The sequence below is a fragment of the Tursiops truncatus genome, chromosome 20, assembly GCF_011762595.2.
Source record: "Tursiops truncatus isolate mTurTru1 chromosome 20, mTurTru1.mat.Y, whole genome shotgun sequence".
NCBI lineage: Eukaryota > Metazoa > Chordata > Mammalia > Artiodactyla > Delphinidae > Tursiops > Tursiops truncatus.
Window position 1 is genome coordinate 8,815,582 of NC_047053.1, and position 20,819 is coordinate 8,836,400.

At 53.5% G+C, this 20,819-nt stretch overlaps 1 protein-coding gene across 5 annotated transcripts; it reads right to left on the reverse strand.

Annotated features, from left to right (window-relative positions):
- Nucleotides 1–331: 331 nt before the first annotated feature.
- Nucleotides 332–20,681, reverse strand: POLR2A (RNA polymerase II subunit A). 5 transcript variants are annotated; one of them, XM_033848561.2, is made up of 31 exons: nucleotides 20,187–20,680; nucleotides 19,616–19,829; nucleotides 14,908–14,962; nucleotides 14,488–14,620; nucleotides 14,209–14,345; nucleotides 13,941–14,114; nucleotides 13,467–13,748; nucleotides 12,993–13,154; nucleotides 12,664–12,884; nucleotides 11,930–12,062; nucleotides 11,321–11,445; nucleotides 11,019–11,229; nucleotides 10,287–10,496; nucleotides 10,036–10,204; nucleotides 9,750–9,844; nucleotides 9,404–9,607; nucleotides 9,026–9,248; nucleotides 8,396–8,579; nucleotides 7,848–8,019; nucleotides 7,649–7,754; nucleotides 7,353–7,558; nucleotides 5,492–5,716; nucleotides 5,098–5,344; nucleotides 4,708–4,808; nucleotides 3,674–3,778; nucleotides 3,397–3,579; nucleotides 2,918–3,121; nucleotides 2,544–2,730; nucleotides 2,320–2,433; nucleotides 2,019–2,168; nucleotides 332–1,916 (listed from the first exon to the last, which is right to left on the reverse strand). In XM_033848561.2, the coding sequence occupies exons 4-31, from the start codon at nucleotides 14,612–14,614 to the stop codon at nucleotides 760–762; spliced, it is 5,814 nt and encodes a 1,937-aa protein (XP_033704452.1). In that variant the 5' UTR covers nucleotides 14,615–14,620; nucleotides 14,908–14,962; nucleotides 19,616–19,829; nucleotides 20,187–20,680; the 3' UTR covers nucleotides 332–759. The 5 variants fall into 5 exon arrangements, with proteins under 5 accessions (XP_033704452.1, XP_033704449.1, XP_033704453.1 ...); XM_033848558.2 differs by lacking the exons at nucleotides 14,908–14,962; nucleotides 19,616–19,829 and adding an exon at nucleotides 19,872–20,010 and having other exon boundaries at nucleotides 20,187–20,681; XM_033848562.2 differs by lacking the exon at nucleotides 19,616–19,829.
- Nucleotides 20,682–20,819: the final 138 nt, after the last annotated feature.

The window sequence follows — 20,819 nt, forward strand, 5'->3', positions numbered from 1 at the left end:
GCTTCTGTACTGTACCTTTCTGTACTTTTCTAAATTACATATTATGATAATCAGTAAAATTGGTTAAAAAAGATGTTATGTCAATATTGCTTTAATGCAGGACAAGGCCTGTATCTATCTGTTCAACCACAAAGCCGGGACAGAGCAAAGCCTGGCACGAAGTAGGCGTTTGTTCCGTGAATGTACTGTCTGTGCTCGTTTTCCTGCCCCTGCCCCTGCCCCTGCCCCATTAGCAGGGATCAGCTAAAACATGACAAATGGAACAGCAGCCCAGGCAGGGAGTAGGGGCCTGGGTATTCTTGCCTCCTAATAAAGCACTCAACAACCACACTTCTGGTCAAAATTAGTAAACTTTATTTCAAATTCAAAAAGTAACAAACAAAAGGCAGCTTTCACTTTGTTCTTCCGGAGAATCGGATGTGACGACCCAGAGCAGGAACTACCCCCAAAAAATTAAAATATCCTTTACCTCCCGAATCAAGCCATAGGCAAGGAGGATCCTGGATTTGGGGACAGGCCTCGGGTAGGTAGGGCGAGAAGAACACCACTGCAGGTGAGTGGGTTCTGAGACGGCACAAGTGGAGAACAAGACAAAAGCCCCGGCAGAAATGGGACCAGAACCTCAACAGGGAACTTCGTCACAAGGAGCTATGTACAAGGGAGCTGGACCGGGGCCCGCGCCCCTCAGGGGACGGAGGACTGCACAACACCCTGAAGCCGCTCTTCCCCTAGCCGGCTGCCACTGCGCACTGCGCGCCCTCAGTTCTCCTCATCACTGTCATCGGGACTGATGGCTGGGCTGGTGAGGCTATAGGTGGGGCTGGTGGGCGAGTAGCCAGGGGAGGTGGGCGAGTAGGTCGAGCCTTTGGGGGAAGTGGGCGAGTAGGTGGGGCTGGTGGGTGAGTACTTGGGGGAGGTGGGCGAGTAGGTGGGGCTGGTGGGTGAGTACTTGGGGGAGGTTGGGGTGTAGACCGGAGAGGTTGGTGAGTAAGTAGGAGACGTCGGCGAGTATTTTGGAGTGGTGGGCGAGTAGGTGGGGCTGGTCGGAGAGTACTTGGGGGAGGTGGGCGAATATTTCGGGCTGGTAGGTGAGTACTTGGGAGAGGTCGGGGTGTACTCCGGTGAGCTGGGGCTGTAGGAAGGACTGGTTGGGGTGTACTTCGGTGAAGTCGGGCTGTAGCTGGGCGAGCTGGGGCTGTAGCTGGGTGAGCTCGGGGTGTAGGTGGGAGACTGTGGTGTGTATCGTGGACTCGAAGGGGAGTAGCTTGGTGAGGTTGGGGAGTAGCTGGGTGAGGTCGGAGAGTAGCTTGGAGAGGTTGGGCTGTAGTTGGGGCTCGTTGGTGTGTAGTTGGGACTAGTAGGTGAGTAGCTGGGGGATGTTGGGCTATAGCTGGGTGACGTCGGGGTGTAATTGGGACTGGTTGGAGAATAGTTAGGGCTGGTGGGCGAGTAACTTGGGGAAGTTGGTGAGTAGCTTGGTGACGTCGGCGAATAGCTTGGAGATGTCGGAGAGTAGCTAGGTGAGGTGGGCGAGTAGCTGGGTGAAGTTGGCGAGTAACTGGGAGAGGTGGGCGAATAGCTGGGAGAGGTTGGCGAGTAGCTGGGTGATGTGGGCGAGTAGCTTGGGGAAGTGGGCGAGTAGCTGGGTGAGGTCGGGGAGTAGCTGGGCGAGGTCGGGGAGTAGCTGGGTGAGGTCGGGGAGTAGCTGGGCGAGGTCGGGGAGTAGCTGGGCGAGGTCGGGGAGTAGCTGGGCGACGTGGGGCTGTAGTTGGGGCTGGTTGGAGAATAGGATGGAGACGTAGGGGAGTAGGAGGGTGAAGTGGGGGAGTAAGAGGGACTCTGGGGCGTGTAGCCCCCAGGGGAGCGGGGCTCGTAGGCAGGCGACGTCGGGGAGTAGCTGGGAGACATGGCACCCCCTGTGGGAGGGAAGCAGAAAGGCATTAAGCGATGGAGAGACTCACCCAGAAGGAAGATCAAGGAGGAAATGAACTTGGCCTTGACAGACAAGGACAACTCACCTGGTGAGGGAATATACGGGCTTGAGGGGCCAGGGGAGCCCGGGGAACCCGGCGTGGGAGACCAGGCCGGGGAGTAACCAGGGCTGAAGCCACTGGCATCTGAAGCAGCACTGGGAGAGAAGCCTGCTGCCCCCGGGGTCATCCCGCTCCCTGCGAAATGAGAGAAACGTTAGTTAAAACCAGAGCTGGAGCCCAACACACTCCCAGAGCCCCCAGCATCTCCACATGGGGACCCCTCATGAGCCCAGCCCACCCGCCCTCTGAACCACGCAGAGGGCTGTCTTCCCGGCTGGCTACTCACCAACACTGGGGGACCAGGCGCCGTAGGCTGGGGTTGCGCCCTGGTTCCAGGGTGTCATGGCTGGAGAAATTCCTCCCATGGGACTGGGGGCCGAGCCGAAGAACATGCCGGTGGCTGCAGAGAGGCGCACAGTGACCCACAACGAACAGCCCCGGGACTGGCCGCCGCACCCACGTGCAGCCTCCCCACCGCCCCACCTCCTCCTCGTAGCCCCTCGTACTCACGTCCGGCAGCCCCCAAGCCGGGGATGTTGGTGGGGATCTCCATGCCATACTTGCACTTCTCTGCATCGAGCAGGAGGTCAAAACAGCCAGTGCCGGCTGGAGCCAGCTGGCCCAGCATGATGTTCTCAGACACCCCCTTCATGGGGTCGCTCTCTCCATGTGCAGCTGCTTCCATAAGCACATCCACCTAAACCTCGGAAGAGGGGGCGTGCCGTCAGACCCCGCCCCCCTATGTCCCACCACTGTTACAGCCACCCACCCAGCCATGGAACCGCACCGAGGCCCATCACACACAGTGGAGGATGCCCTCTTCCCACAGCAATCCCTCCTCCCTGCTCTCTCTCCTTCCACCCGCTCAGAACTTCTGCCATTACCGTTTCCTCAAAGGAGCACTTCATGAGAGGTCCGGTATCCTGGCGGTTGACTCCGTGTCGGGTGATGGCCATCAAGTGGCCACGACAGGTCATGGTATCACACAGGAGAGCCAAGTGCCGGTAATTGACGTAGGAACCATCGAAGGAGATGACGTGGTACAGCTCCCGCTCCAGGGCCTTCCGCACGGCTTCTATGCCCAGCACCTGGCATGGGGATTGCAGGGGTGTGGGTGGGGGGTCAAGGGTGGGGAAGGGTCAAGACCGAGTAACTGCTCTCCTCCTGCTGCCACCACCACCCAGATCCACAGAGGGACAGTCAGGAGTCAGTGAAGCCCAGACGCAAAAGTGGATTCAGGCATAAAACCACCTGACCAACCCCTCTCTTGAGGGGAGAGCACGGACCCCAACCACTGGCTGAGATCTACGGGGGGGGGGCCTTGAGCCAGAGGGACCAGGGAAGAAGGCTCTGAGGGGCTCACCGTGAAGATCTCCACGATGTCGTTGGACGTGGTGCGCACAGGGTCCACGTCCTTCTCGCTCAGCACCCGCATGAGGCTCACGCCATCCGTCTCCAGGATCCACTCCTGCAAGGCCTTGAACTCCCCGTCCTCTGTGATGATGATCTTCTTCTTGTTGTCCGTCTGCGGCAAGTGCATGTACACCTGCGGTGGGGGCAGAGCGAGCTCAGGCTGGACGGGTGGGGATGGGGAGGGAGGGAAGAGGGGCTGGATGGGCTGCAGGGACGGAACGGCTGACCTTGCTGATCTGCTCGATGCCCTGCAGGGTCATATCTGTCAGCATGTTGGACTCGATGCAGCGCAGGAAGACGTCGTCATCCATCTTGTCCACCACCTCTTCTTCCTGCAACAAGAGTGAGTCAGCCCTCCTAGGATTCTCAGGTCTGTCCCCGCCCTCACCCCAAACCACAGCCTGACCTGGAGAGCCAGGTGTGGCCCAGACCTGCTCTCTTCAGTTCCAGTGAGGTTACTTTCTATCGTGTTTTTACGATGGTATTTAAAAAAAAAACCCTCAGAAAAGGCAACTACACTCCACCACCTTAACACGATTCCCACTCTTGTGCGTGCTCCAAGCGCTGTAACAAAGCGCACAGCACCTCTGCTCTCGTCCTGGCACTCACCGAGCATTCGCCCGCCCACTAACGCCTTGACGTGTGATGTCTAATGGACGCGTATCCACACATTCTTATTTACTCTCCCCCAGTTCAATAGTAAGTTCTGAGTTTGTATTATTAAGGTATCCACATCTGCTGAACAATTTTTTAGGAGCCGTGCCCAGGAGTGAAATCACTGGTCAAACATGTTCCTGGGTCTTGTTTCACCCGCTGTCACACCACTTTCCCTAGGACACAGCAATTCCTACTGTCCGACCTGCCCTCACACAGGAGCCGCAGGGAGGAGAGAGCCAAGTGACCGGGCTATGGGGACACCACCAAATCAACACCCTCTGTTTTGGGGCTTTTTTTTTTTGGCCGCACCCCGCAGCTTGCTGGATCTTAGTTCCGCGACCAGGGATTGAACCTACACCTTAGGCAGTGAAGCGCGGAATCCTAACCAGTGGGCGGCCGGAGAATTCCCCAACACCGCCTGTTTTATCTATATGGCTGCTGTTCACGTTTCTCACAGATCGTTGCTACCCACCCTCCCCCCATCTCTACTTTAGGTGGTGTGACTGGCACTCAATGCTGCTTTCATTTTAATGTCTTTGGTCAGGAACCAGATATATCGGCTTTTTATGTCTGACGTATAAATTTCTGCTTGGGTCCCGTTTACCTCTTGCATCTTGTTTTCATCACTGTTCATGATGCGGATACGGAGCACCAGCTTCTCTGCATTATCATCGTTAAAGATGCAATTCAAGTCATCACCGAAACCTGGGAAAATGAGAACTGCAGCTGCAGGACTGCTTCTGCTCACGGCTCGTCCGCAGCTCTCCCCATATGGGCTCTCTTTTGGCTTTCCCCTCCTTCCCACAGAGCCTTTCTAGAAAGAGGGAGGGGAAACAATGAGAAGGAAAAAGCAGTGCAGATGGGACCTGGAGAAGGGGTGTCCTGGAGGAGCAGAACCAGTGAGTGGAAGGTGGTGGGTGTGGGCGCCTTGTCTGGGACGAGCACAGGGACAGGACAGGGCGGGCAGGGGCCTAGGCAGGACCCCCAGCCTCACCAGCATTGATCTTCTCGGCAATCTGCTCCATGGTCAGCTTCCGATCAGTCATGTGCTTCCGGTCCAGCTCCACCCGCAAAAGCCAGGGGGAGATTCGGGCCACATCAAAGTCAGGCATCTCATAGTAGACATTCACCCACTCCTGATCCTCTGCCACCACCGTGCTCTGGGGGTTGGGGTCATAGTAGATGGCCGTGTTGGCAGTCACCTTCCTCAGCGTTGTATGTTCCAGGCGGCACAGAATATCCTGGGGAAAAAAAGGGATTCGTGACAGGCATTTGGGTGGCTCCAAAGGCCTCTTCAAAGCCACCTGCAGAGGGACTGCCAAACCCTTTACTTAAGGGAAGGAGTCCCCTCCTCCTCCTGCCAGGAAGCCCATTACCCTAAGCCGCACCTTGGCTCTCTCAGCATCTCGAGCAGACTGGCCCAGCAGGAAGACAGTAAGTGAGGGGGTCTTTGGCTTCTTGGAAATGTTGATGAGCTCCTTAAGTCGGGGCACACCCAGTGTCACATTCTTGGCGGACACACCAGCATAGTGGAAGGTGTTCAGAGTCATCTGGGTGGCAGGTTCTCCAAGGGACTGTGCAGCCAGAGCTCCCACCATTTCCCCAGGATGGGCCTGGGGAGTAAGAAGAGCTGGCCTCAGAAGAGCAAATCCCTCCCCACTGGTGAGTGAGAGTGAGACATGTCAGGGCTGGGCAGAGGTGTTTAGAAAAGGCAGAGATTTAAACAAATCAGTCTTATTTGATCATCCCCTTCCTCAGACGGCATTTCAATCTACACCCGCCATTCAGCCCCAGATGTGCTGCACACCCAGGAATAGGGACTATGTCATCTAAACCCCACATTTCTAAAAGTGCTGTGTGCTAGAGTCACAGGGCGAATATTCATTTGCTGATAGTCTTCTAAGTGGGAAGCTCCCCAATGCATTTTTTTTTAATAAATTTTTAAAAATTATTTATTTTTGGCTGTGTTGGGTCTTTGTTGCTGCACGTGGGCTTTCTCTAGTTACAGTGAGCGGGGGCAACTCTTCGTTGCGGTGCGCGGGCTTCTCACTGCGGTGGCTTCTCTCGTTGCGGAGCACGGGCTCTAGGTGCGCGGGCTTCAGTAGTTGTGGCGCACGGGCTTAGTTGCTCTGTGCCATGTGGGATCTTCCTGCACCAGAGCTCACACCCGTGACCCCTGCGTTGGCAGCCGGATTCTTAACAACTGAGCCACCAGCGAAGTCCCCCGCAATGCATTATTTTAATTGAGATAAAATCACATACCATAAAATTTAATCTTTTTTTTTTTAAAGATTTTTTTTTTGACATGGACCATTTTTAAAGTCTTTTTTGAATTTGTTACAATATTGCTTTTGTTTTACATTTTGGTTTCTGGCCACAAGGCATGTAGGATCTTAGCTCCTGACCAGGGATCGAACCCACACCCCCTGCAGGGAAGTGCGAAGTCTTAACCACTGGACCGCCATGGAAGTCCCCAAAATTTAATCTTTTAATTGGAATCATACAGTATGTAGCCTTTTCAGACTGGCTTCTTTACTTAGTAATACTATTTAAAGTTGATCACTGTCTTTTTATGGTTTGACAGCTCATTACTTTTTACCACAGCATAATATTCCCTTATCTTGTTCATCCTTCATCAACGGATGAACATTTCGGTTGTTTCCACTGCTTGGCTATTATGAAAAATACTGCTCCGAACATCTGTGTATGGGTTTTTGTGTGGACGTGTGCTTCCAATTCTCTTGGGCATATTCCTAGGAGTGAAATTGCTGGGTCATATGGTAACTCTATGTTTAAACTTTTGAGAAACGGCCAGACTGTTCTCCAAAGCAGTTGCAACATTCCCAGCAGCAGTGTATGAGAGATCCAATTTCTCTACGTCCTCGCCAACACTTGTTTTTTTCTAGTCACCCTAGGGAGCATGAAGTGGTATCTCATCGTGGTTTTGAACTACATTCCCCTGACGGCTACTGATACTGAGCATCTTTTCATGTGTTTGCCTCTTCAAGGTTCACTTTTTGTCTCTGCAACATGGGACTAACAGCCCCTCCCCCCTACTAGGGTCTTCTTAGGACTGCTAAGGAATAAAGGTATAAAGCCTCCAACACAGGACTTGGTTCACAGCAGTGTCTCAATGAATGAGATCTATTATTATGCAGTTATGGGCAGAGGTGGGCTGTTCTCAGAGCCCAGAGAAATCAATAGATCAGAGCAGAGGACCAAGGCTGGGGTGAGGAGTACAACACTCACAATGGCTTGGTTGAACTTGGACTCAATCTCTCCGAGCAGCCAGTCGAAGGCCTCTCCGCTGAGCCGAAACTCCTCGGCCATGCGGCGGGAGCACAGCGTGGACCGCAGGTGGATGTTGAAGAGCAGGGTGGCGTTCTCCTGGGCCTGCCGGCTCAGCGGGTCGTCCCCATTCACAATCACCAGCTTCTTGCTCAGCTCCTTGACACCTAAGGGCCAAACGAGGGATGAAGAGGTTGTAGACCAGGATGCTGCTAGCAGAGCCTGCCTGGCCTGGTGGTCCTGAAGCAGGTACTCACCCTCTACCACCTTGATGGGGTGCAGGTCAGAGGGAAGGCGAGGGTTGATGTGGAAGATCTTCTGAGCGTTCCAGATCATGCGCAGCAGGTTACAGGGGAGGACAACCTGAGGCAGGAGGGACGGAGGCAGGACCCCAAGTCAGGGCCAGCCATGCAGGGCCAGCACTTCTCCAGCCCAGCTCTTCCCACCCACACACACCTTGCTGTCACCAGTTGGGAAGATGACCCTGAGCACCTCCCTGTCCTCACGCATCCGCTCAAATTCTCGCTCCAGCTCGTTCTGAATGTGTGCATTGCTCAGCACGTCCTTCACCACATCCTCCTGCAGGGTGCGCCGCAGGGCCCTCTCATTGGTATAATCAAAGCGGAACCTGCAGGTGACAGGGGTGGAGTCAAGGGGCAGGAGGGCCCTGATCAAAGAACAGTGTGAGGCTCCTGAGGTCTGCAGCCCACAGGAACAGGGCTGTGAATAATCCTGGGTGGGGAAACAAAAGATCCAGACCCAAGGATGTGCAATGGCACCTGAGCTTACGCTCACCCCTCTGTACAAAGTGGGGGCGGGTCTCAAATCTGGTCTCCATCCGTCCTCTCCCATCTTGCAGCTGCTGCCAGATGGGTGGGGAAGGGGCGGTATAAGGTCCACTGCAGGACACGGTCCAGGTGATCTCACCGTGCGGGGGGAGGAGAACCCCTACCACTCTGGCCCTGAGCCCAGGGGCAAGAACCACCCGCCTGCCGCCTTCTCACTTCTTCTCGAAAGCCTTGTTGGAAGGCTTGAGGGTAGCCAGGTTCTGGAACTCAACGCTCTCGCCCGCCAGGCCGTCTTCACCATAGCGCAGCTGTACCACCTGATTGATGGAGTTTCGCACGGTGGCGTCATACTTCACCATCACCGACTCCATGGATTTGATCAGCCGCCGCTGGATGTATCCTGAGGGGCAGGGAATCAACTGAGGGACCCAGAGCAAGAAGAGGAGCCTCCCTGTCTCAGGACAAGACCTGCTGGCCACTCTGGTCCTCAGGAGAGCCAGCTAGTAGCCTCTCATCCCCAAGGCCTCTCAATGAAAGCCATGCCCACCACCAGACGGACCCAGGGTCCAGTAGAGACCCCTAGGAAACACCGTCCATGTGACAGGTCAGGAGCAGAGACCCTGAGGCTCTAGCCCTGCATCATGGAATGCTGCATGGCAACCAGAACAAGAGTATTTGCCTAACTCTTGATCTTTAGTCTCTATTCTTTCCACAAAGGGCAAAATTACTTCTCTGGGGATAGAAGAGTTTAGCCTGAGAACCCCGCTCAAACTCCCCAGGGGCTTCTCTGCCTGCGGTCCTCTCTGGGACCAGCCCGTGGAAGGGCCCTGGATTCAAAGTCCTCACCAGTCTCAGCAGTCTTGACAGCTGTGTCGATGAGCCCCTCACGACCCCCCATGGCATGGAAGAAGAACTCGGTGGGCGTGAGGCCGGCCAGGTAGGAGTTCTCCACGAAGCCACGGCTCTCAGGCCCATAGTCATCTTTGATGAAGTGAGGCAGAGTCCGGTGCTTGAACCCAAACGGGATCCGCTTGCCCTCCACGTTCTGCTGCCCGACGACAGCAATGACCTGGGGAACAGAAAAGGTGTGGTGCATCCAACTCCCTCTGCCTTGAGAATAAGTGTTCCCCATACTTTTCCCCCAACCCCCCCAGCAGCACACCCCTTCCCTCCTCCTCCCCACCTTCAGTGTGGCCCCAGTTCTGGAAAGACAAGGCTCCCCACCTGGGAGATGTTGATCTTGGAACCTTTAGCCCCGGACACCACCATTGACTTAAAGTTGTTGTATTCAGACAGGGATTTCTGGGCAGAGGAGCCAGTCTTGTCTCGGGCATCGTTGAGAATGCGGTTCACCTGGTTCTCAAAGGTCTGCCGCAAAGTGTTCCCCGGGGTGGGCTCCAGCTCGTTGTTATGCGCCTTCTCAATGACCTGGGTGCACAGGAGCAGGCTGCGTTCTCAGGGAGACGTCAGTGTCTTCTGGTCCCCGTCTCTCCAATCCCAATGTCCCCTTCACTCAGTTCAAAGCCACTGAGAGCCTCTTATTCAGTCTTTGCCCAGCCTTCCCTCTCACCTCTATTACATCCTGCTTGGCCTTCTTAATAGTGTTCTGAATGTCTTGGTAAGTCTTAGAATCAGCAATGGAGTCCCCAATGCCAATGGTATGACCTAGAAATAAAGAGAAGCATCAGCAACACCTTCTTTGGACTCCCAAGAAACATGGGATGGAATCACAGCCAAGAGAGTAGATGGAGGGACACCAAATCCAAGGGGGGGAAGAGAAAGGGATGGAAGAAGAGCAGTAAGAAGTGAGATGGACACAGGATTTACAGAGGATGTGGTAGAGCCCCTAGGCTTACCCTCAATGAGGAGCCAGTTGTTAATGACAGTCTGAATGTTGGAGTAGAAGAGGCGGGTGATGTCATGACCCATCTCTAGGTAAGAGATGTGGACCAGGGAGCCAGCTGATGTGCCCAAAGACTTCTTACACAGGATGCCCATGATCAGCTCCCCGTTCTCCACCACCACCTGCAGAGAGCACCATTCACAGCCCCTGCTGTGGCTTCCATGTGCAAAGCCCTTCCCCACACAACCAGAAGCCAGGCCCTACCTTGGTGTCCCCAGGAGAGATGTGCTTGTAAGGACCACTATCCTCATCATCGGGATGGGTGCTGTGGGTGCGGATACAGTTGATGTGGCCGGGTATGATGAGGGAGAAGATCTGCTTCCCTGTCCACAGGGGCCGGGGCTTCAGGATGGCTGGCTGTGGGACCTTGCCGTCCCACGTGGACAGGAACATCAGGAGGTTCATCACCTCCCCCTGGAGAAAAAGAGCAAGAAAGACAAGAAGTCAGAACTGGAGGTCTCACCTCTTGGGAATGTCAGGGGAGGCCTCATTGCCCCAAGGGGAAAGCCAGACTTTGAAGGCAAAGGGATGGCAAGAAAAGTGTTTTCCAAACTTTTACTAAAAATTTAACTGTGATAGTGAGACTTTGGGATTGCTTTTCCTTTTAACAGTAAGTACAAATTACTTTTAATAATTAGGAAACAAAGAGAAAGTAAAAAAGAAATAAACAGAACTTCAACAAAGTCTTATTTTTCTCTTCGCCTTTACTTTCCAGGTGATACCTAAAATTACATGACATTTTGAGGAATTAAATGGGGAGCTAAAGCCATACACCGTTTTTGGCCTCGATCTTTGCTCACTCCCTTTCCTTCTGCTGTCTCACATACAGTCAGTGCAGAGCAAGTCAGGGCATAAGTCACTGCTCCTCCCCCCATCCTTGCTGTGCTGGGCCCCTGCCCACCCAGGCCAGGTTTCCCCCAGCCAGGGACCACACACCCGCTCCAGGAAAACGTCCCTCTTGGTGAATTTGCGCACTGCGGTCAGCGTGTCCTGCACAATGCCCATAACCGGGCGATTGCTCTGGGGGGTGACAATCATGCGTGGCACCATGGCGAGCTCCTGGATCTCAGCCCGTGTCTCCAGGGACTGTGGCAGGTGCAAGTTCATCTCATCCCCATCAAAATCGGCATTGTATGGAGTTGTCACACTGTAGTCAAAGAGGAAAGTGAGTTGGAAAGATGCCGCAGTGAGACCCAGGGAGCAGCCCAGCCCAGCCCAGCCCCAGCCGACGGACTGACCTAAGATTCAAGCGAAAAGTAGACCAGGGCAGGATGCGAACCCGATGTCCCATCATGGACATTTTGTGCAAAGTTGGCTGCCGGTTGAAGATAACAATGTCCCCATCGCACATGTGCCGTTCCACCTAAGGAGGTGAGGTGTGGGAAAAACCTCAGTGAAGGAGGTATGCTAAGAATGAAGTGATAGGAGACCTAAGATGCTTTGAAACAGACGACACTGTGGTGTTATTTCACTTGAAACGCTTATCAACCACCAGCTTTGGGCCAGGCCCTGGGCTAGATTCCAGGCTATCAGAGAAAACGAAGACGTAGTCCCCAAACCTCAGGGAACTCAGCTGGGAAAGACCGTGAGAGACTCTGAACGTGAAGCCTTCTGCTCTGTTCCCCCCGGATCTCTTTCTGCCCTGTGTCCCTCTTGCTGCCCGTGGGTTTACGTGACCCCCACCTTGAATGCCAGGGGCTGGCAGCTACAGGCTTGCCTAGGACAGCAGGAGTCTCTTAAGCTTGGATTCTAATGAACAGGACAGCCTCAGACGGCCCACTCCAGCTGGCCCCCAGTCCAAAAAGCTTCCTGCTCAGGTAAGAGAGGCCCTGGCCTATTACACATGCCTTATAGCCAGTCTGCAGGTGAAGGTCACTGGGTTTGGGGTGGAAACGCAGGTCAATGCGATCACCGTTGTCCCGGATGATGTACTTGGCCCCTGGGTACTGGCTGTTCCCCCTGCGCACTAGTTCCTGAAGTCTAGGAAGGAAAGGGATGCAATGAACAAAATGCTTCCCAAAAATCCCTTGTTGCCACCCTCACCCCAAAGCCCCAAGTGACAACCCAAACTTCTAAACTTCGACACTTGGGACTTCTCTGGTGGTACAGTGGTTAAGAATCCGCCTGCCAATGCAGGGGACATGGGTTTGATCCCTGGTCTGGGAAGATCCCACATGCCGTGAAGCAACTAGGCCCGTGCGCCACAACTACTGAGCCCGTGTGCCCTAGAGCCCGTGTGCCACAACTACTGAAGCCCACGTGCTCTAGGGCCCGCGTACCGCAACTACTGAGCCTGCATGCTGCAACTAGAGAAAGCCCGCACACCCAGAGCCCGTGCTCCCGCAACAAGAGGAGCCACCGCAATGAGAAGCCCGCGCGCCGCAATGAAGAGAAGCCCCCGCTCGTCGCAACTAGAGAAAGCCTGCATGCAGCAACGAAGACCCAACACAGCCAAAAATAAAGTTAAAAAAACATAATGATGATAATAATAATAAAGTTCAACACTCTCTCCTTCTTGCTCCGAGCCCATTCCCCCCACCCTCCCCGACCCCTCCAGGCAGGGCTTCTGAACTGAGCACACCTGTCAATGTTGAAGGGGGTGACGATCTCCGCAAAGGTCATATTGGCGGCAATGGAGCGAGGCACGCCAACCTGGTCAATGGAGAGGTTGGGGTCGGGGGTGATGACAGTGCGGGCCGAGAAGTCCACCCGCTTGCCCATCAGGTTCCCGCGCACACGGCCTTCCTTGCCCTTCAACCGCTGCTTCAGGGACTTGAGGGGACGCCCAGACTTCTGCATGGCCTGTGAGGAAACGCAGGGTGGGGGGCACCCCCGCAGTCAGCACCGGCCCCCAGCCGGGCGCCCTCCCCTTTCCTCCAGGCGTAGGGCACAGGGAGCCTGTCCACTCACACGAGGCAAGCCAGGCAGCTCGTTGTCCACCATGGTGGCCACGTGGAACTGGAGGAGCTTCACGTCCTCAGCGATGACATGCGCGGCCGCGCCGTTCTGCTCGTTGCGCCGAAGCTGATTGTTGATCTTCACGATGTCGGCCAGTTTGTGTGTCAGGTCATCCTGAGGCAGGAAGTCAGAAGCATCACAATCCAGCCAACCCTGAGCGCTCAGTCTGCATGTGCCAGCACGCGGTGCCTCTCACCCTCCCTTCACACCACCCTGGGAAGCAGCTCTGGGCTCTCGGTTCACAGATCCACAAGCACCTTTGTGAGCTCTAACCTCCTTAAGGGGCTCACATAGCCAGCAAGCGGCAGGGTACCTTCAGGCCCAGGTGACCTGTCCGTCACCCTCGCATGCCTTCGTCCCCGCCACCGGCCTCCCTCCGTGCGGACACCTGGCCTAGCTGAGCGGCAGGGCCCTGCAGGCGCTGACCTGGTTGCGGGCAGAGCCCTGCATCACAACAGCAGGCCGCACGGAGAGCGGGGGCACGGGCAGCACAGTGACAATCATCCACTCGGGCCGGGCGTAGCGAGGCTCCATGCCCAGGACGAAGCACTCCTCATCTGAGATGCGTTTGAAGATCTCGTGCACCCGCTCAGGACTCAGCAGGATCTTCTTCTCCTGAGAGTCCTCGTTGACGTGCTTCCACTCTGCGTACAGCTCCAGGCCGGAGCGCCGGATCCGGGGCTGGTACCGCCCACAGCCGCCGTGGCCCTTCCAAGGAGACAGAGGGGCCATCAGAGCGCAGAGGCCGGGCCTTCTCCCCCAACACCCGGCCGGGCCGCCCCTCCCGCTCTTCTGTGACCTTCGGGCTCCTGCTGCTTCCACTGCCTCCCCATCTTCTTCCCTCCGGGCCTCTGGGACCAGCCCTCACCCCCTCCCAAGAGTCTGGGCAGCCCCGGCTACCTTTTCTTTGGTCAAATCCTCATCGCCCTCAGGCTGCTCCACACCGAACTTGTTGTCCATCTCCTCCCCGCCCTCACAGATGTTTTTGCCCTTGCAGAGGTCATAGACGTGTGTGAGCCGTTTCTTGGGCTGCCCCTTGGACTTAGCCAAAATGTCCTTGATCTTTGGGTTGTTCTGTGGACAGAGCAGAGAGGGGTCAGTTGGGGCTGCTCCCCTGCCCACCCCCCCAGCAACCCCTTCCCCAGGCCAGAGCCCATCTCCCACTCACAGAGTCCACAAGCAATTTGGAGCAGAAGAAGCAGACGCAGCGCAAAACTTTCATTGTCTTGACCAGGAAGCCGACATGGAACACAGGTTTGGCCAGCTCAATGTGGCCAAAGTGGCCAGGACACTCTGTCATGTTTCCTGTGGGAACACACATACAACACTTTCCTCCCAGCACTCACCTCAGAGACCAGGTTTGCAGGTGTCCACCCCCAGTCCTGGCTTTCTGTAAGGACAAGCCTCTCCCTCCCTCTAGGGTCCTGTGCCGGCCCCCAGCGCTCACCTGCACAGGTTTGGCAGCGGCCAGTCCTCTCAATCACCCCCTGCCTCGGATCCATCAGCCCCCCAAGCTTGGGGCGGCCTCCCTCGGTGGTCTCTGGGTATTTGATGCCGCCCTCTGTCACAGACATTCGTTTCTGCAGCAAAGAAAGGCCAATAACAACTAAATAGAATTCCTAGTTTCCAGACTTCGTGGCTGAGGAGCTCTGTACTAAGGCCTTTAAAAACCCCAAACTACTTACAGAAGAACTAAGCAGGTTTAGCCTGAAGCGAGGGAAATGGGGGTCAGCGTGTGTGATATCTGACTGTGGAAATGCCAAAGTCAAGTATCGCAAGTCAAAAGCTCGTTCCAGTCACTGTCTGAGCGGGAGGGGGCGTTCAGACTAGTGTGTGGTCAACTCTGGGCTCCGTACACGTCACCTACCTCTAGGACTTGAACCCTGGATATCCTACTGGGTTGAATTCTAGGTCACTGTCATCTACAGAATTTAACAGCAAAAGAAATAAAAGTTGTTTCAAGAGGGAAAAATTCAATGCCTTGTTTCTTTCCCAAAGCTGAAATCAAGGCCAGAACCTCCCTGTAAGGCACCCTCATCATGACAGCCCAAGTGCTCTGCCCAAGACATGCTCCTAAAGTTAGGCACTCTTTGCCCCCATCCTTGTCACCTCCTCCTTCTCAAGGGCCTGGGTCAACCTGAACCCTTCCATGTTCAGATATTTTAGGACAGAACAGGAGAGGGGGGCGCTAGAGCAGAGGTTGTTGAAAATTATCTGGAGCAGAAGTGAACCCTGGAGCCTCAAGAGATGGAGGCAGAGCCAAGGGCCGGAATCCTGGGCAAGGTGGAGCCAGGACTCAGTGGGACCAATTCAGTGGAGGAAAGGGAGGGAAGGACGGGCTCAGAAGTAGGTACAACTTGGAGAAGAGATTTCTGCTCTGAGCTAAAGGCTGTTCACGGAAACCTTTGGCATCTTTTCACACACTGAAAACCAAGAACTTTAAAATTAGTTAAGCTTTGGTCCGCTAAACTTCCAGAGAGAAGACCTTAGAAGAATTTAATAAAAGCTTCTATCTGAGTGTCAACTTCATGCCAGGTACCAAACGTACCTGTTCCTCTTACCCTAACCACTAACCGTCTAGGAGTGAATTCCTGTCTCTTAGACATGAGAAACCTGAGGCTGTGTAAAGTGACTGCCCAAGGCCTCAATCTCAAGGAGCCTGCAGACGTCAACCCCCCCCCCCCCCCGCTGCGATCCCAAACACATGCTCATCCCATTCTACTATACTGCAGCAGAAACAATTACTTCAACTCCAGGATTTGAAGCAGCACTATTTACAATAGCCAGGACGTGGAAGCAACCTAAATGCCCATTGACAGATGAATGGATAAAGGAGATGTGGTACATATATACAACAGAATACCACTCAGCCACAAAATAGAGCGAAATAATGCCATTTGCAGCAACATGGATGAACCTAGGGATTATGATACTAAGTGAAGTCAAAGACAAGTATCATATGACATCACTTACATGTGGAATCTAAAACATGATACAAATGAACTTATTTACAAAACAGAAACAGACTCACAGACAGAGAAAACAAACTTACGGCTCCAAAGGGGAAGGGGTGCCTTGGTCTGCTCCTTAAACACTGCCACTCCCCAAGGTTTTAGCGCATCCACACTTCTCATCACACCCAAATGCTATGCCATGATTCTCACTATTTACTCACAACAAATCTCTACCCTCCAGGCCTCACCTTTCTTCTGGACTTCGGATTAACATACTAAACCACCTACTGAACCCCCTGTAGATATCCCCCTGATAAATCAAATCCAACATGTCTAAAAACAAACTCCCTTCTCCACAAAAATCTCTCCTTTTCCTTTAGTCCCCATCTAAGGTAGTGGAACTCAAGTCAGAAACCAACACTTACCCTTCCTTACCCACAGTCATAAAGCAGTGGAACAAGCATGGCCTGGAGTCAGAGACCTCTAATTTGCAATTCTAGTTCTATCACTTATCATCTATATAACCATTAAGGATTTAATTAACCTGCTGAAACCCAAGATGGAATAGGTGTTCAATATATGACAGCTGTTATTATCCAATCATTCACCAAATACAGGTTATTTTTTGCGGTACGCGGGCCTGTCGTGGCCTCTCCCGTTGCAGAGCACAGGCTCCGGACGCACAGGCTCAGAGGCCATGGCTCACGGGCCCAGCCGCTCCGCGGCATGCAGGATCCTCCCGGACCGGGGCACGAACCCGCGTCCCCTGCATCGGCAGGCGGACTCCCAACCACTGCACCACCAGGGAAGCCCATGTACAGGTTATTTTACCTCCTGAACAAACAGTTCTTAAATCTTGCCCCTTTTCTCCATCCCTACGCCCACTGCCCTAGCTCAGGCCTGTCCTTTGTAGTATGTATCCAAGCGTTCCGTGGGTCACCAGCCCTTCTCTCCTACCCAGCCATACTATGATCAGGGTGCTCTTTCTAATTTGGAAATCTAATCTTCATACCCTCTTGTTCTCAGAATGATATCCAAATTCAGCAGGATGGCTTACAAAGAGTTTTATGACGTTTCCACCTTCCTTTCTTCCTCCACATCAGTAGCTGACTCCCCAGCAGCCCCCCTATTACCCAGCATATGTGCTCCACTACTTGGGGTCTTTGTATCTCTGCTTGGGATGCCCTCCCCACAAGACAAACTGCTATCTGAAGACTCAGCTCAGGCACTGCTTCTTCCAAGAAGCCTTTCCACAGCCTCACGAGCCAGACTGGTGAGCCCCACTCTGTGCTTCCATAATCCCTCCATCACTGCAAATCTCATAATGCAATGAAATGACCCACTGGGGTTTGTCTTCCCCATAGATTATAAGCATCTCTCAGGCAGGTAGCATTCCCCTATCACCCTGGACCCGATGGCTCTCAATAATTGTTTGTTAAACTGAACTAAACTGCCTTAGGACCCTCCACTGCAGGGAAGTGCCCTCGAAGACCTCGATAAAAAGAAAAAAAAAGAACTTGAAAAGAGATAGAAGGTTGTTCCCTTACAGTCAAACCAATAATCGTCTCATAATGGATCTAATTAGTCACTGCTGGGAAGAAACCAAAATGGTCTACAGGTGCAAGGCTAAGAGGTTCCGAACTTCCACCACGCTCATCAAGATGACCTGATGAAATCTCAAGGAGACAGGCCTGTGGTGACTAAATTCACAAAGCTGGAACCCCATCAGCTGCATCGTGTCTGATGAGAAGCACAAAGAGGGGGTTTGCTCACCTTGAATGAAACACACAAGAGCAGGCGCAGACCTGAATCTGGCAGCCAGAAGAGTCACTAGAGAGGCCTAAGGAGAACAACACTCAAAGCATTTCACTCCCCTCTGCTCCAAGTCCATGCTCACCAAGCCAGCCACCTTCTAAGGACTCCCTCTGCTTCTGGGCACTGAGACTGGACCAGGGGCTGTCCTGGAATGTTCTGGACTAACCCTCTACCATAAGTTATACTTTGAATTATACACAAACTACTTTAGCCCCCAATCCTTCATCCAAACACTGGTTCTCACTGCCCACGTGATAACAGGTTAGACACCCAAGGTCCCCCGTCCTCAACATTTATGCTCCAGACACAAGAGATTCCTCAAAATTCCTTTTCTTCCCCTGCCCGCCTTTCCAGCAAACTGCTATTCATTTTTAAGACCCAGTTCAAATGTCACCTCTTTATAAAGTATTCTCTAACTCTTCTTGGCCTTATCCACACCCCAGCACCACTCGTATCTCTTGCTTTACACTGATTTTTGCCCAGTATTTAGCAACTGCTAAAAACCCAGCTTCACAAAGATATGACGTCATCAAAAGGGCTCTGGCGCCACCTAATGCTGAAAGGGAACTGCCCAACCTAGTAGTTCCCAGGGCATCAGGCAAACGCAGCTGTGCTTCCGTGCTTCTCTTAAAAATTTAAAATCTCTCACTGGGCCCCTGTGAGTCTGCTGCGGTGCCTCAGCAGTTTGGGCACAGGGGATCAGGGGGTTTAACCTACTGGGAAGGTCTTGTTCTATTGTAATAAACCCTGAGTTATTCAATAGAATCCTTGCTAATAAATAATTAGGTGATTTATAATTTCACACAATGTTGAAATAAAAATCCTTCCACATGTATCTTTATGTACCTGTACAATTATTTCCTTCACTCATTTAATTCAAGTAACTTTTAGTACATGCCTCTTATGTGCCAGGCACTATTTGAGATGCTGGAGAAAGAAGTGAATACAAAGTCACTCGTGAAATTTACATTCTACTGAGGAAACAAGAAAGAGAAAAACTAATCCTTTCAGGTACTGACCAGCTATGAAGTAAAATCAAGACTTGGGTTAGAGAAGGTTAAGGGTTTCTGCCCCTGGTATCAGCTCCCAAAAGCCTTCTGCATTTTTCAAGTGTTTTACAGTTTTGTTTTTTAGATTTCAACCTCAACCCCATCTGGAATTTATTCGGTGTGGTCTGAGTTCGGGAGGTTCTAACTCCTGACACAACTTTCCTACAGCTGAGCCTCCTCCTCTAGCAAACTTGTCTCCATCCACAAACAGAGCCATTCAATTCCATTCTCTCCAGCCCACTGGCTTCCTCCAGTTTGCTCCACAAAGGCGTCCAAAGGGCCAACAGCTCTCCCTCCTCCCTCATCTTTCCTGCTTCCATTCTCAGTTCTCCTCCCCAGTCAGTTCTTCACAGGACCATCAAAGCAGTAATTTTTTTAAAATGTAAAACTTGATATCACTCTCCTGCTTATAATTCTCCAATGACTTCCTACTGAAAATAGAATGAAATCCAGATTCCTTACCATGATTTATAATGTCCCACCTGGACTGCCCCACCTCATGCTTCTCCAAGAATGGTTTAATACTCTCTTTCTCACCCACTACACCCCAGCCACCCTGGCCACCTTTCAGCCCCCGAGGCACACCAAGTTATTCCCTCGTTCAGGCACTTTGCACTTGCTCTTTCCTCTGCCTGAAAAGCTACTGACCTAGAATCTATGGTCTAGGAGACTGGCTGCTTCTCATCATTCGAGTAATGTCACCTCCTCAAACAGGCCTTCCCATACCCTGACACCACCCCATCTAAAGCAGCCTCACCTCGGTCACTCTCCATCGCATTACACCATTTCACTTTCTGCAAGGCACTTGCCCTTAACTGAATTATCTTGTTCATTCATTTATTCGTGTTTATTGTCTGTCTCCCCTGACCCTTCCCAAAGAAAGTGCTCTAGAAGGCAGGGTCTTTGTCTTTTTCAGCTCTGCATCCCCGCCGTCTGTCACGTCTATCACGTAGCAGGTGCTCAGTTAATAACTGTAGAGGGGAGGGAAAAAAATCTAGGGCTCGGCTTCTCACCCAAAAGATTGGTGTGGTATCTCTTAACGTCGGTATCTGCGGTGTGGAGCCAATCAACCTTCTCGCTCTCCTTCTCACCCTCCAGCCCCTCCTGCGGCCCGGCCCCCAGCTCGGACACAGAGCTAAGCTTGCTGACCCCCTAGGAAAATTTAATTCTCGTTGGCCGCGAGGCTGGACTCTGCACTGCCTTGGCGCCGCTGACCCATCCTCCCCGCCTGTCCTTTGGGCAGGGAAAAGCGCCAAGTTTCCACGGCGGCCGTCAAGCCCCGCCCGCCACGCGGGCGGGAGGAGGAGTGAGAGGGCAGAGTCGCTTACCAGTTCATCCGGACTGAGGACTCCGAACTGCACTCTCTTGATGGTGCGCAGCGGGCATGCGCTGTCCCCGGAGGGGGGGCCACCCCCATGCATCGCGGAGGCAGGCGCGCTGCGCAGGCGCAAACCTCACTACAAAAAGCCTGCGCCGCCTGCACCTAGGCGCTCAGACCCTGTCGGGGCGGCCGCCGGGAAGGACCTCCCCGAGTTGGGAGGAAAAAGCCGGAGGAGGAAAAGGTGGGGGAGGAAAGGAGGCGGGGAAACGAAAAGGGGCGAAAGGAGCTCTCCTCCGCCTTTCCGGAGATTTTTCGTCTCCCAAAAAGAAAATAAAAAGAGGAAGGGAAAGGAAAAGGTTCTGGGGGAGGAAGAAGACAAAGGGTAACGAATAAATAAGTAACCGGGCTCCTGAACGGCAGAGGTTACGGCAGTTTGTCTCTCCCCCTTCCGGGAGCCGCCTTCTTCTCCAACCGTCCCGGCCGCGCTCTCGGCGCTTCTGAGGAGCGAGCTGGCCGGATGACGCCCTTTATAGATTCGCCCTGGCATTCCCCCGCCCCTTCCTTTCCCGCCCTCCCTTGCGCTACGGGGTCGACTGCGCCGGCGTGCACGGGGCGCGCGCTCGCGTCGTTGTTCCTCCCT

Coding starts and splice junctions, on each gene's coding strand:
- POLR2A (XM_033848558.2), bottom strand. CDS start 20,275: ATGGGGGTGGCCCCCCCTCCGGGGACAGCGCATGCCCGCTGCGCACCA. Junction 10,205..10,286: donor TCTCTCCTGGGGACACCAAG/GTAGGGCCTGGC, acceptor TGCTCTCTGCAG/GTGGTGGTGGAGAACGGGGA. Junction 8,580..9,025: donor TGTCAAGACTGCTGAGACTG/GTGAGGACTTTG, acceptor CCTGCCCCTCAG/GATACATCCAGCGGCGGCTG.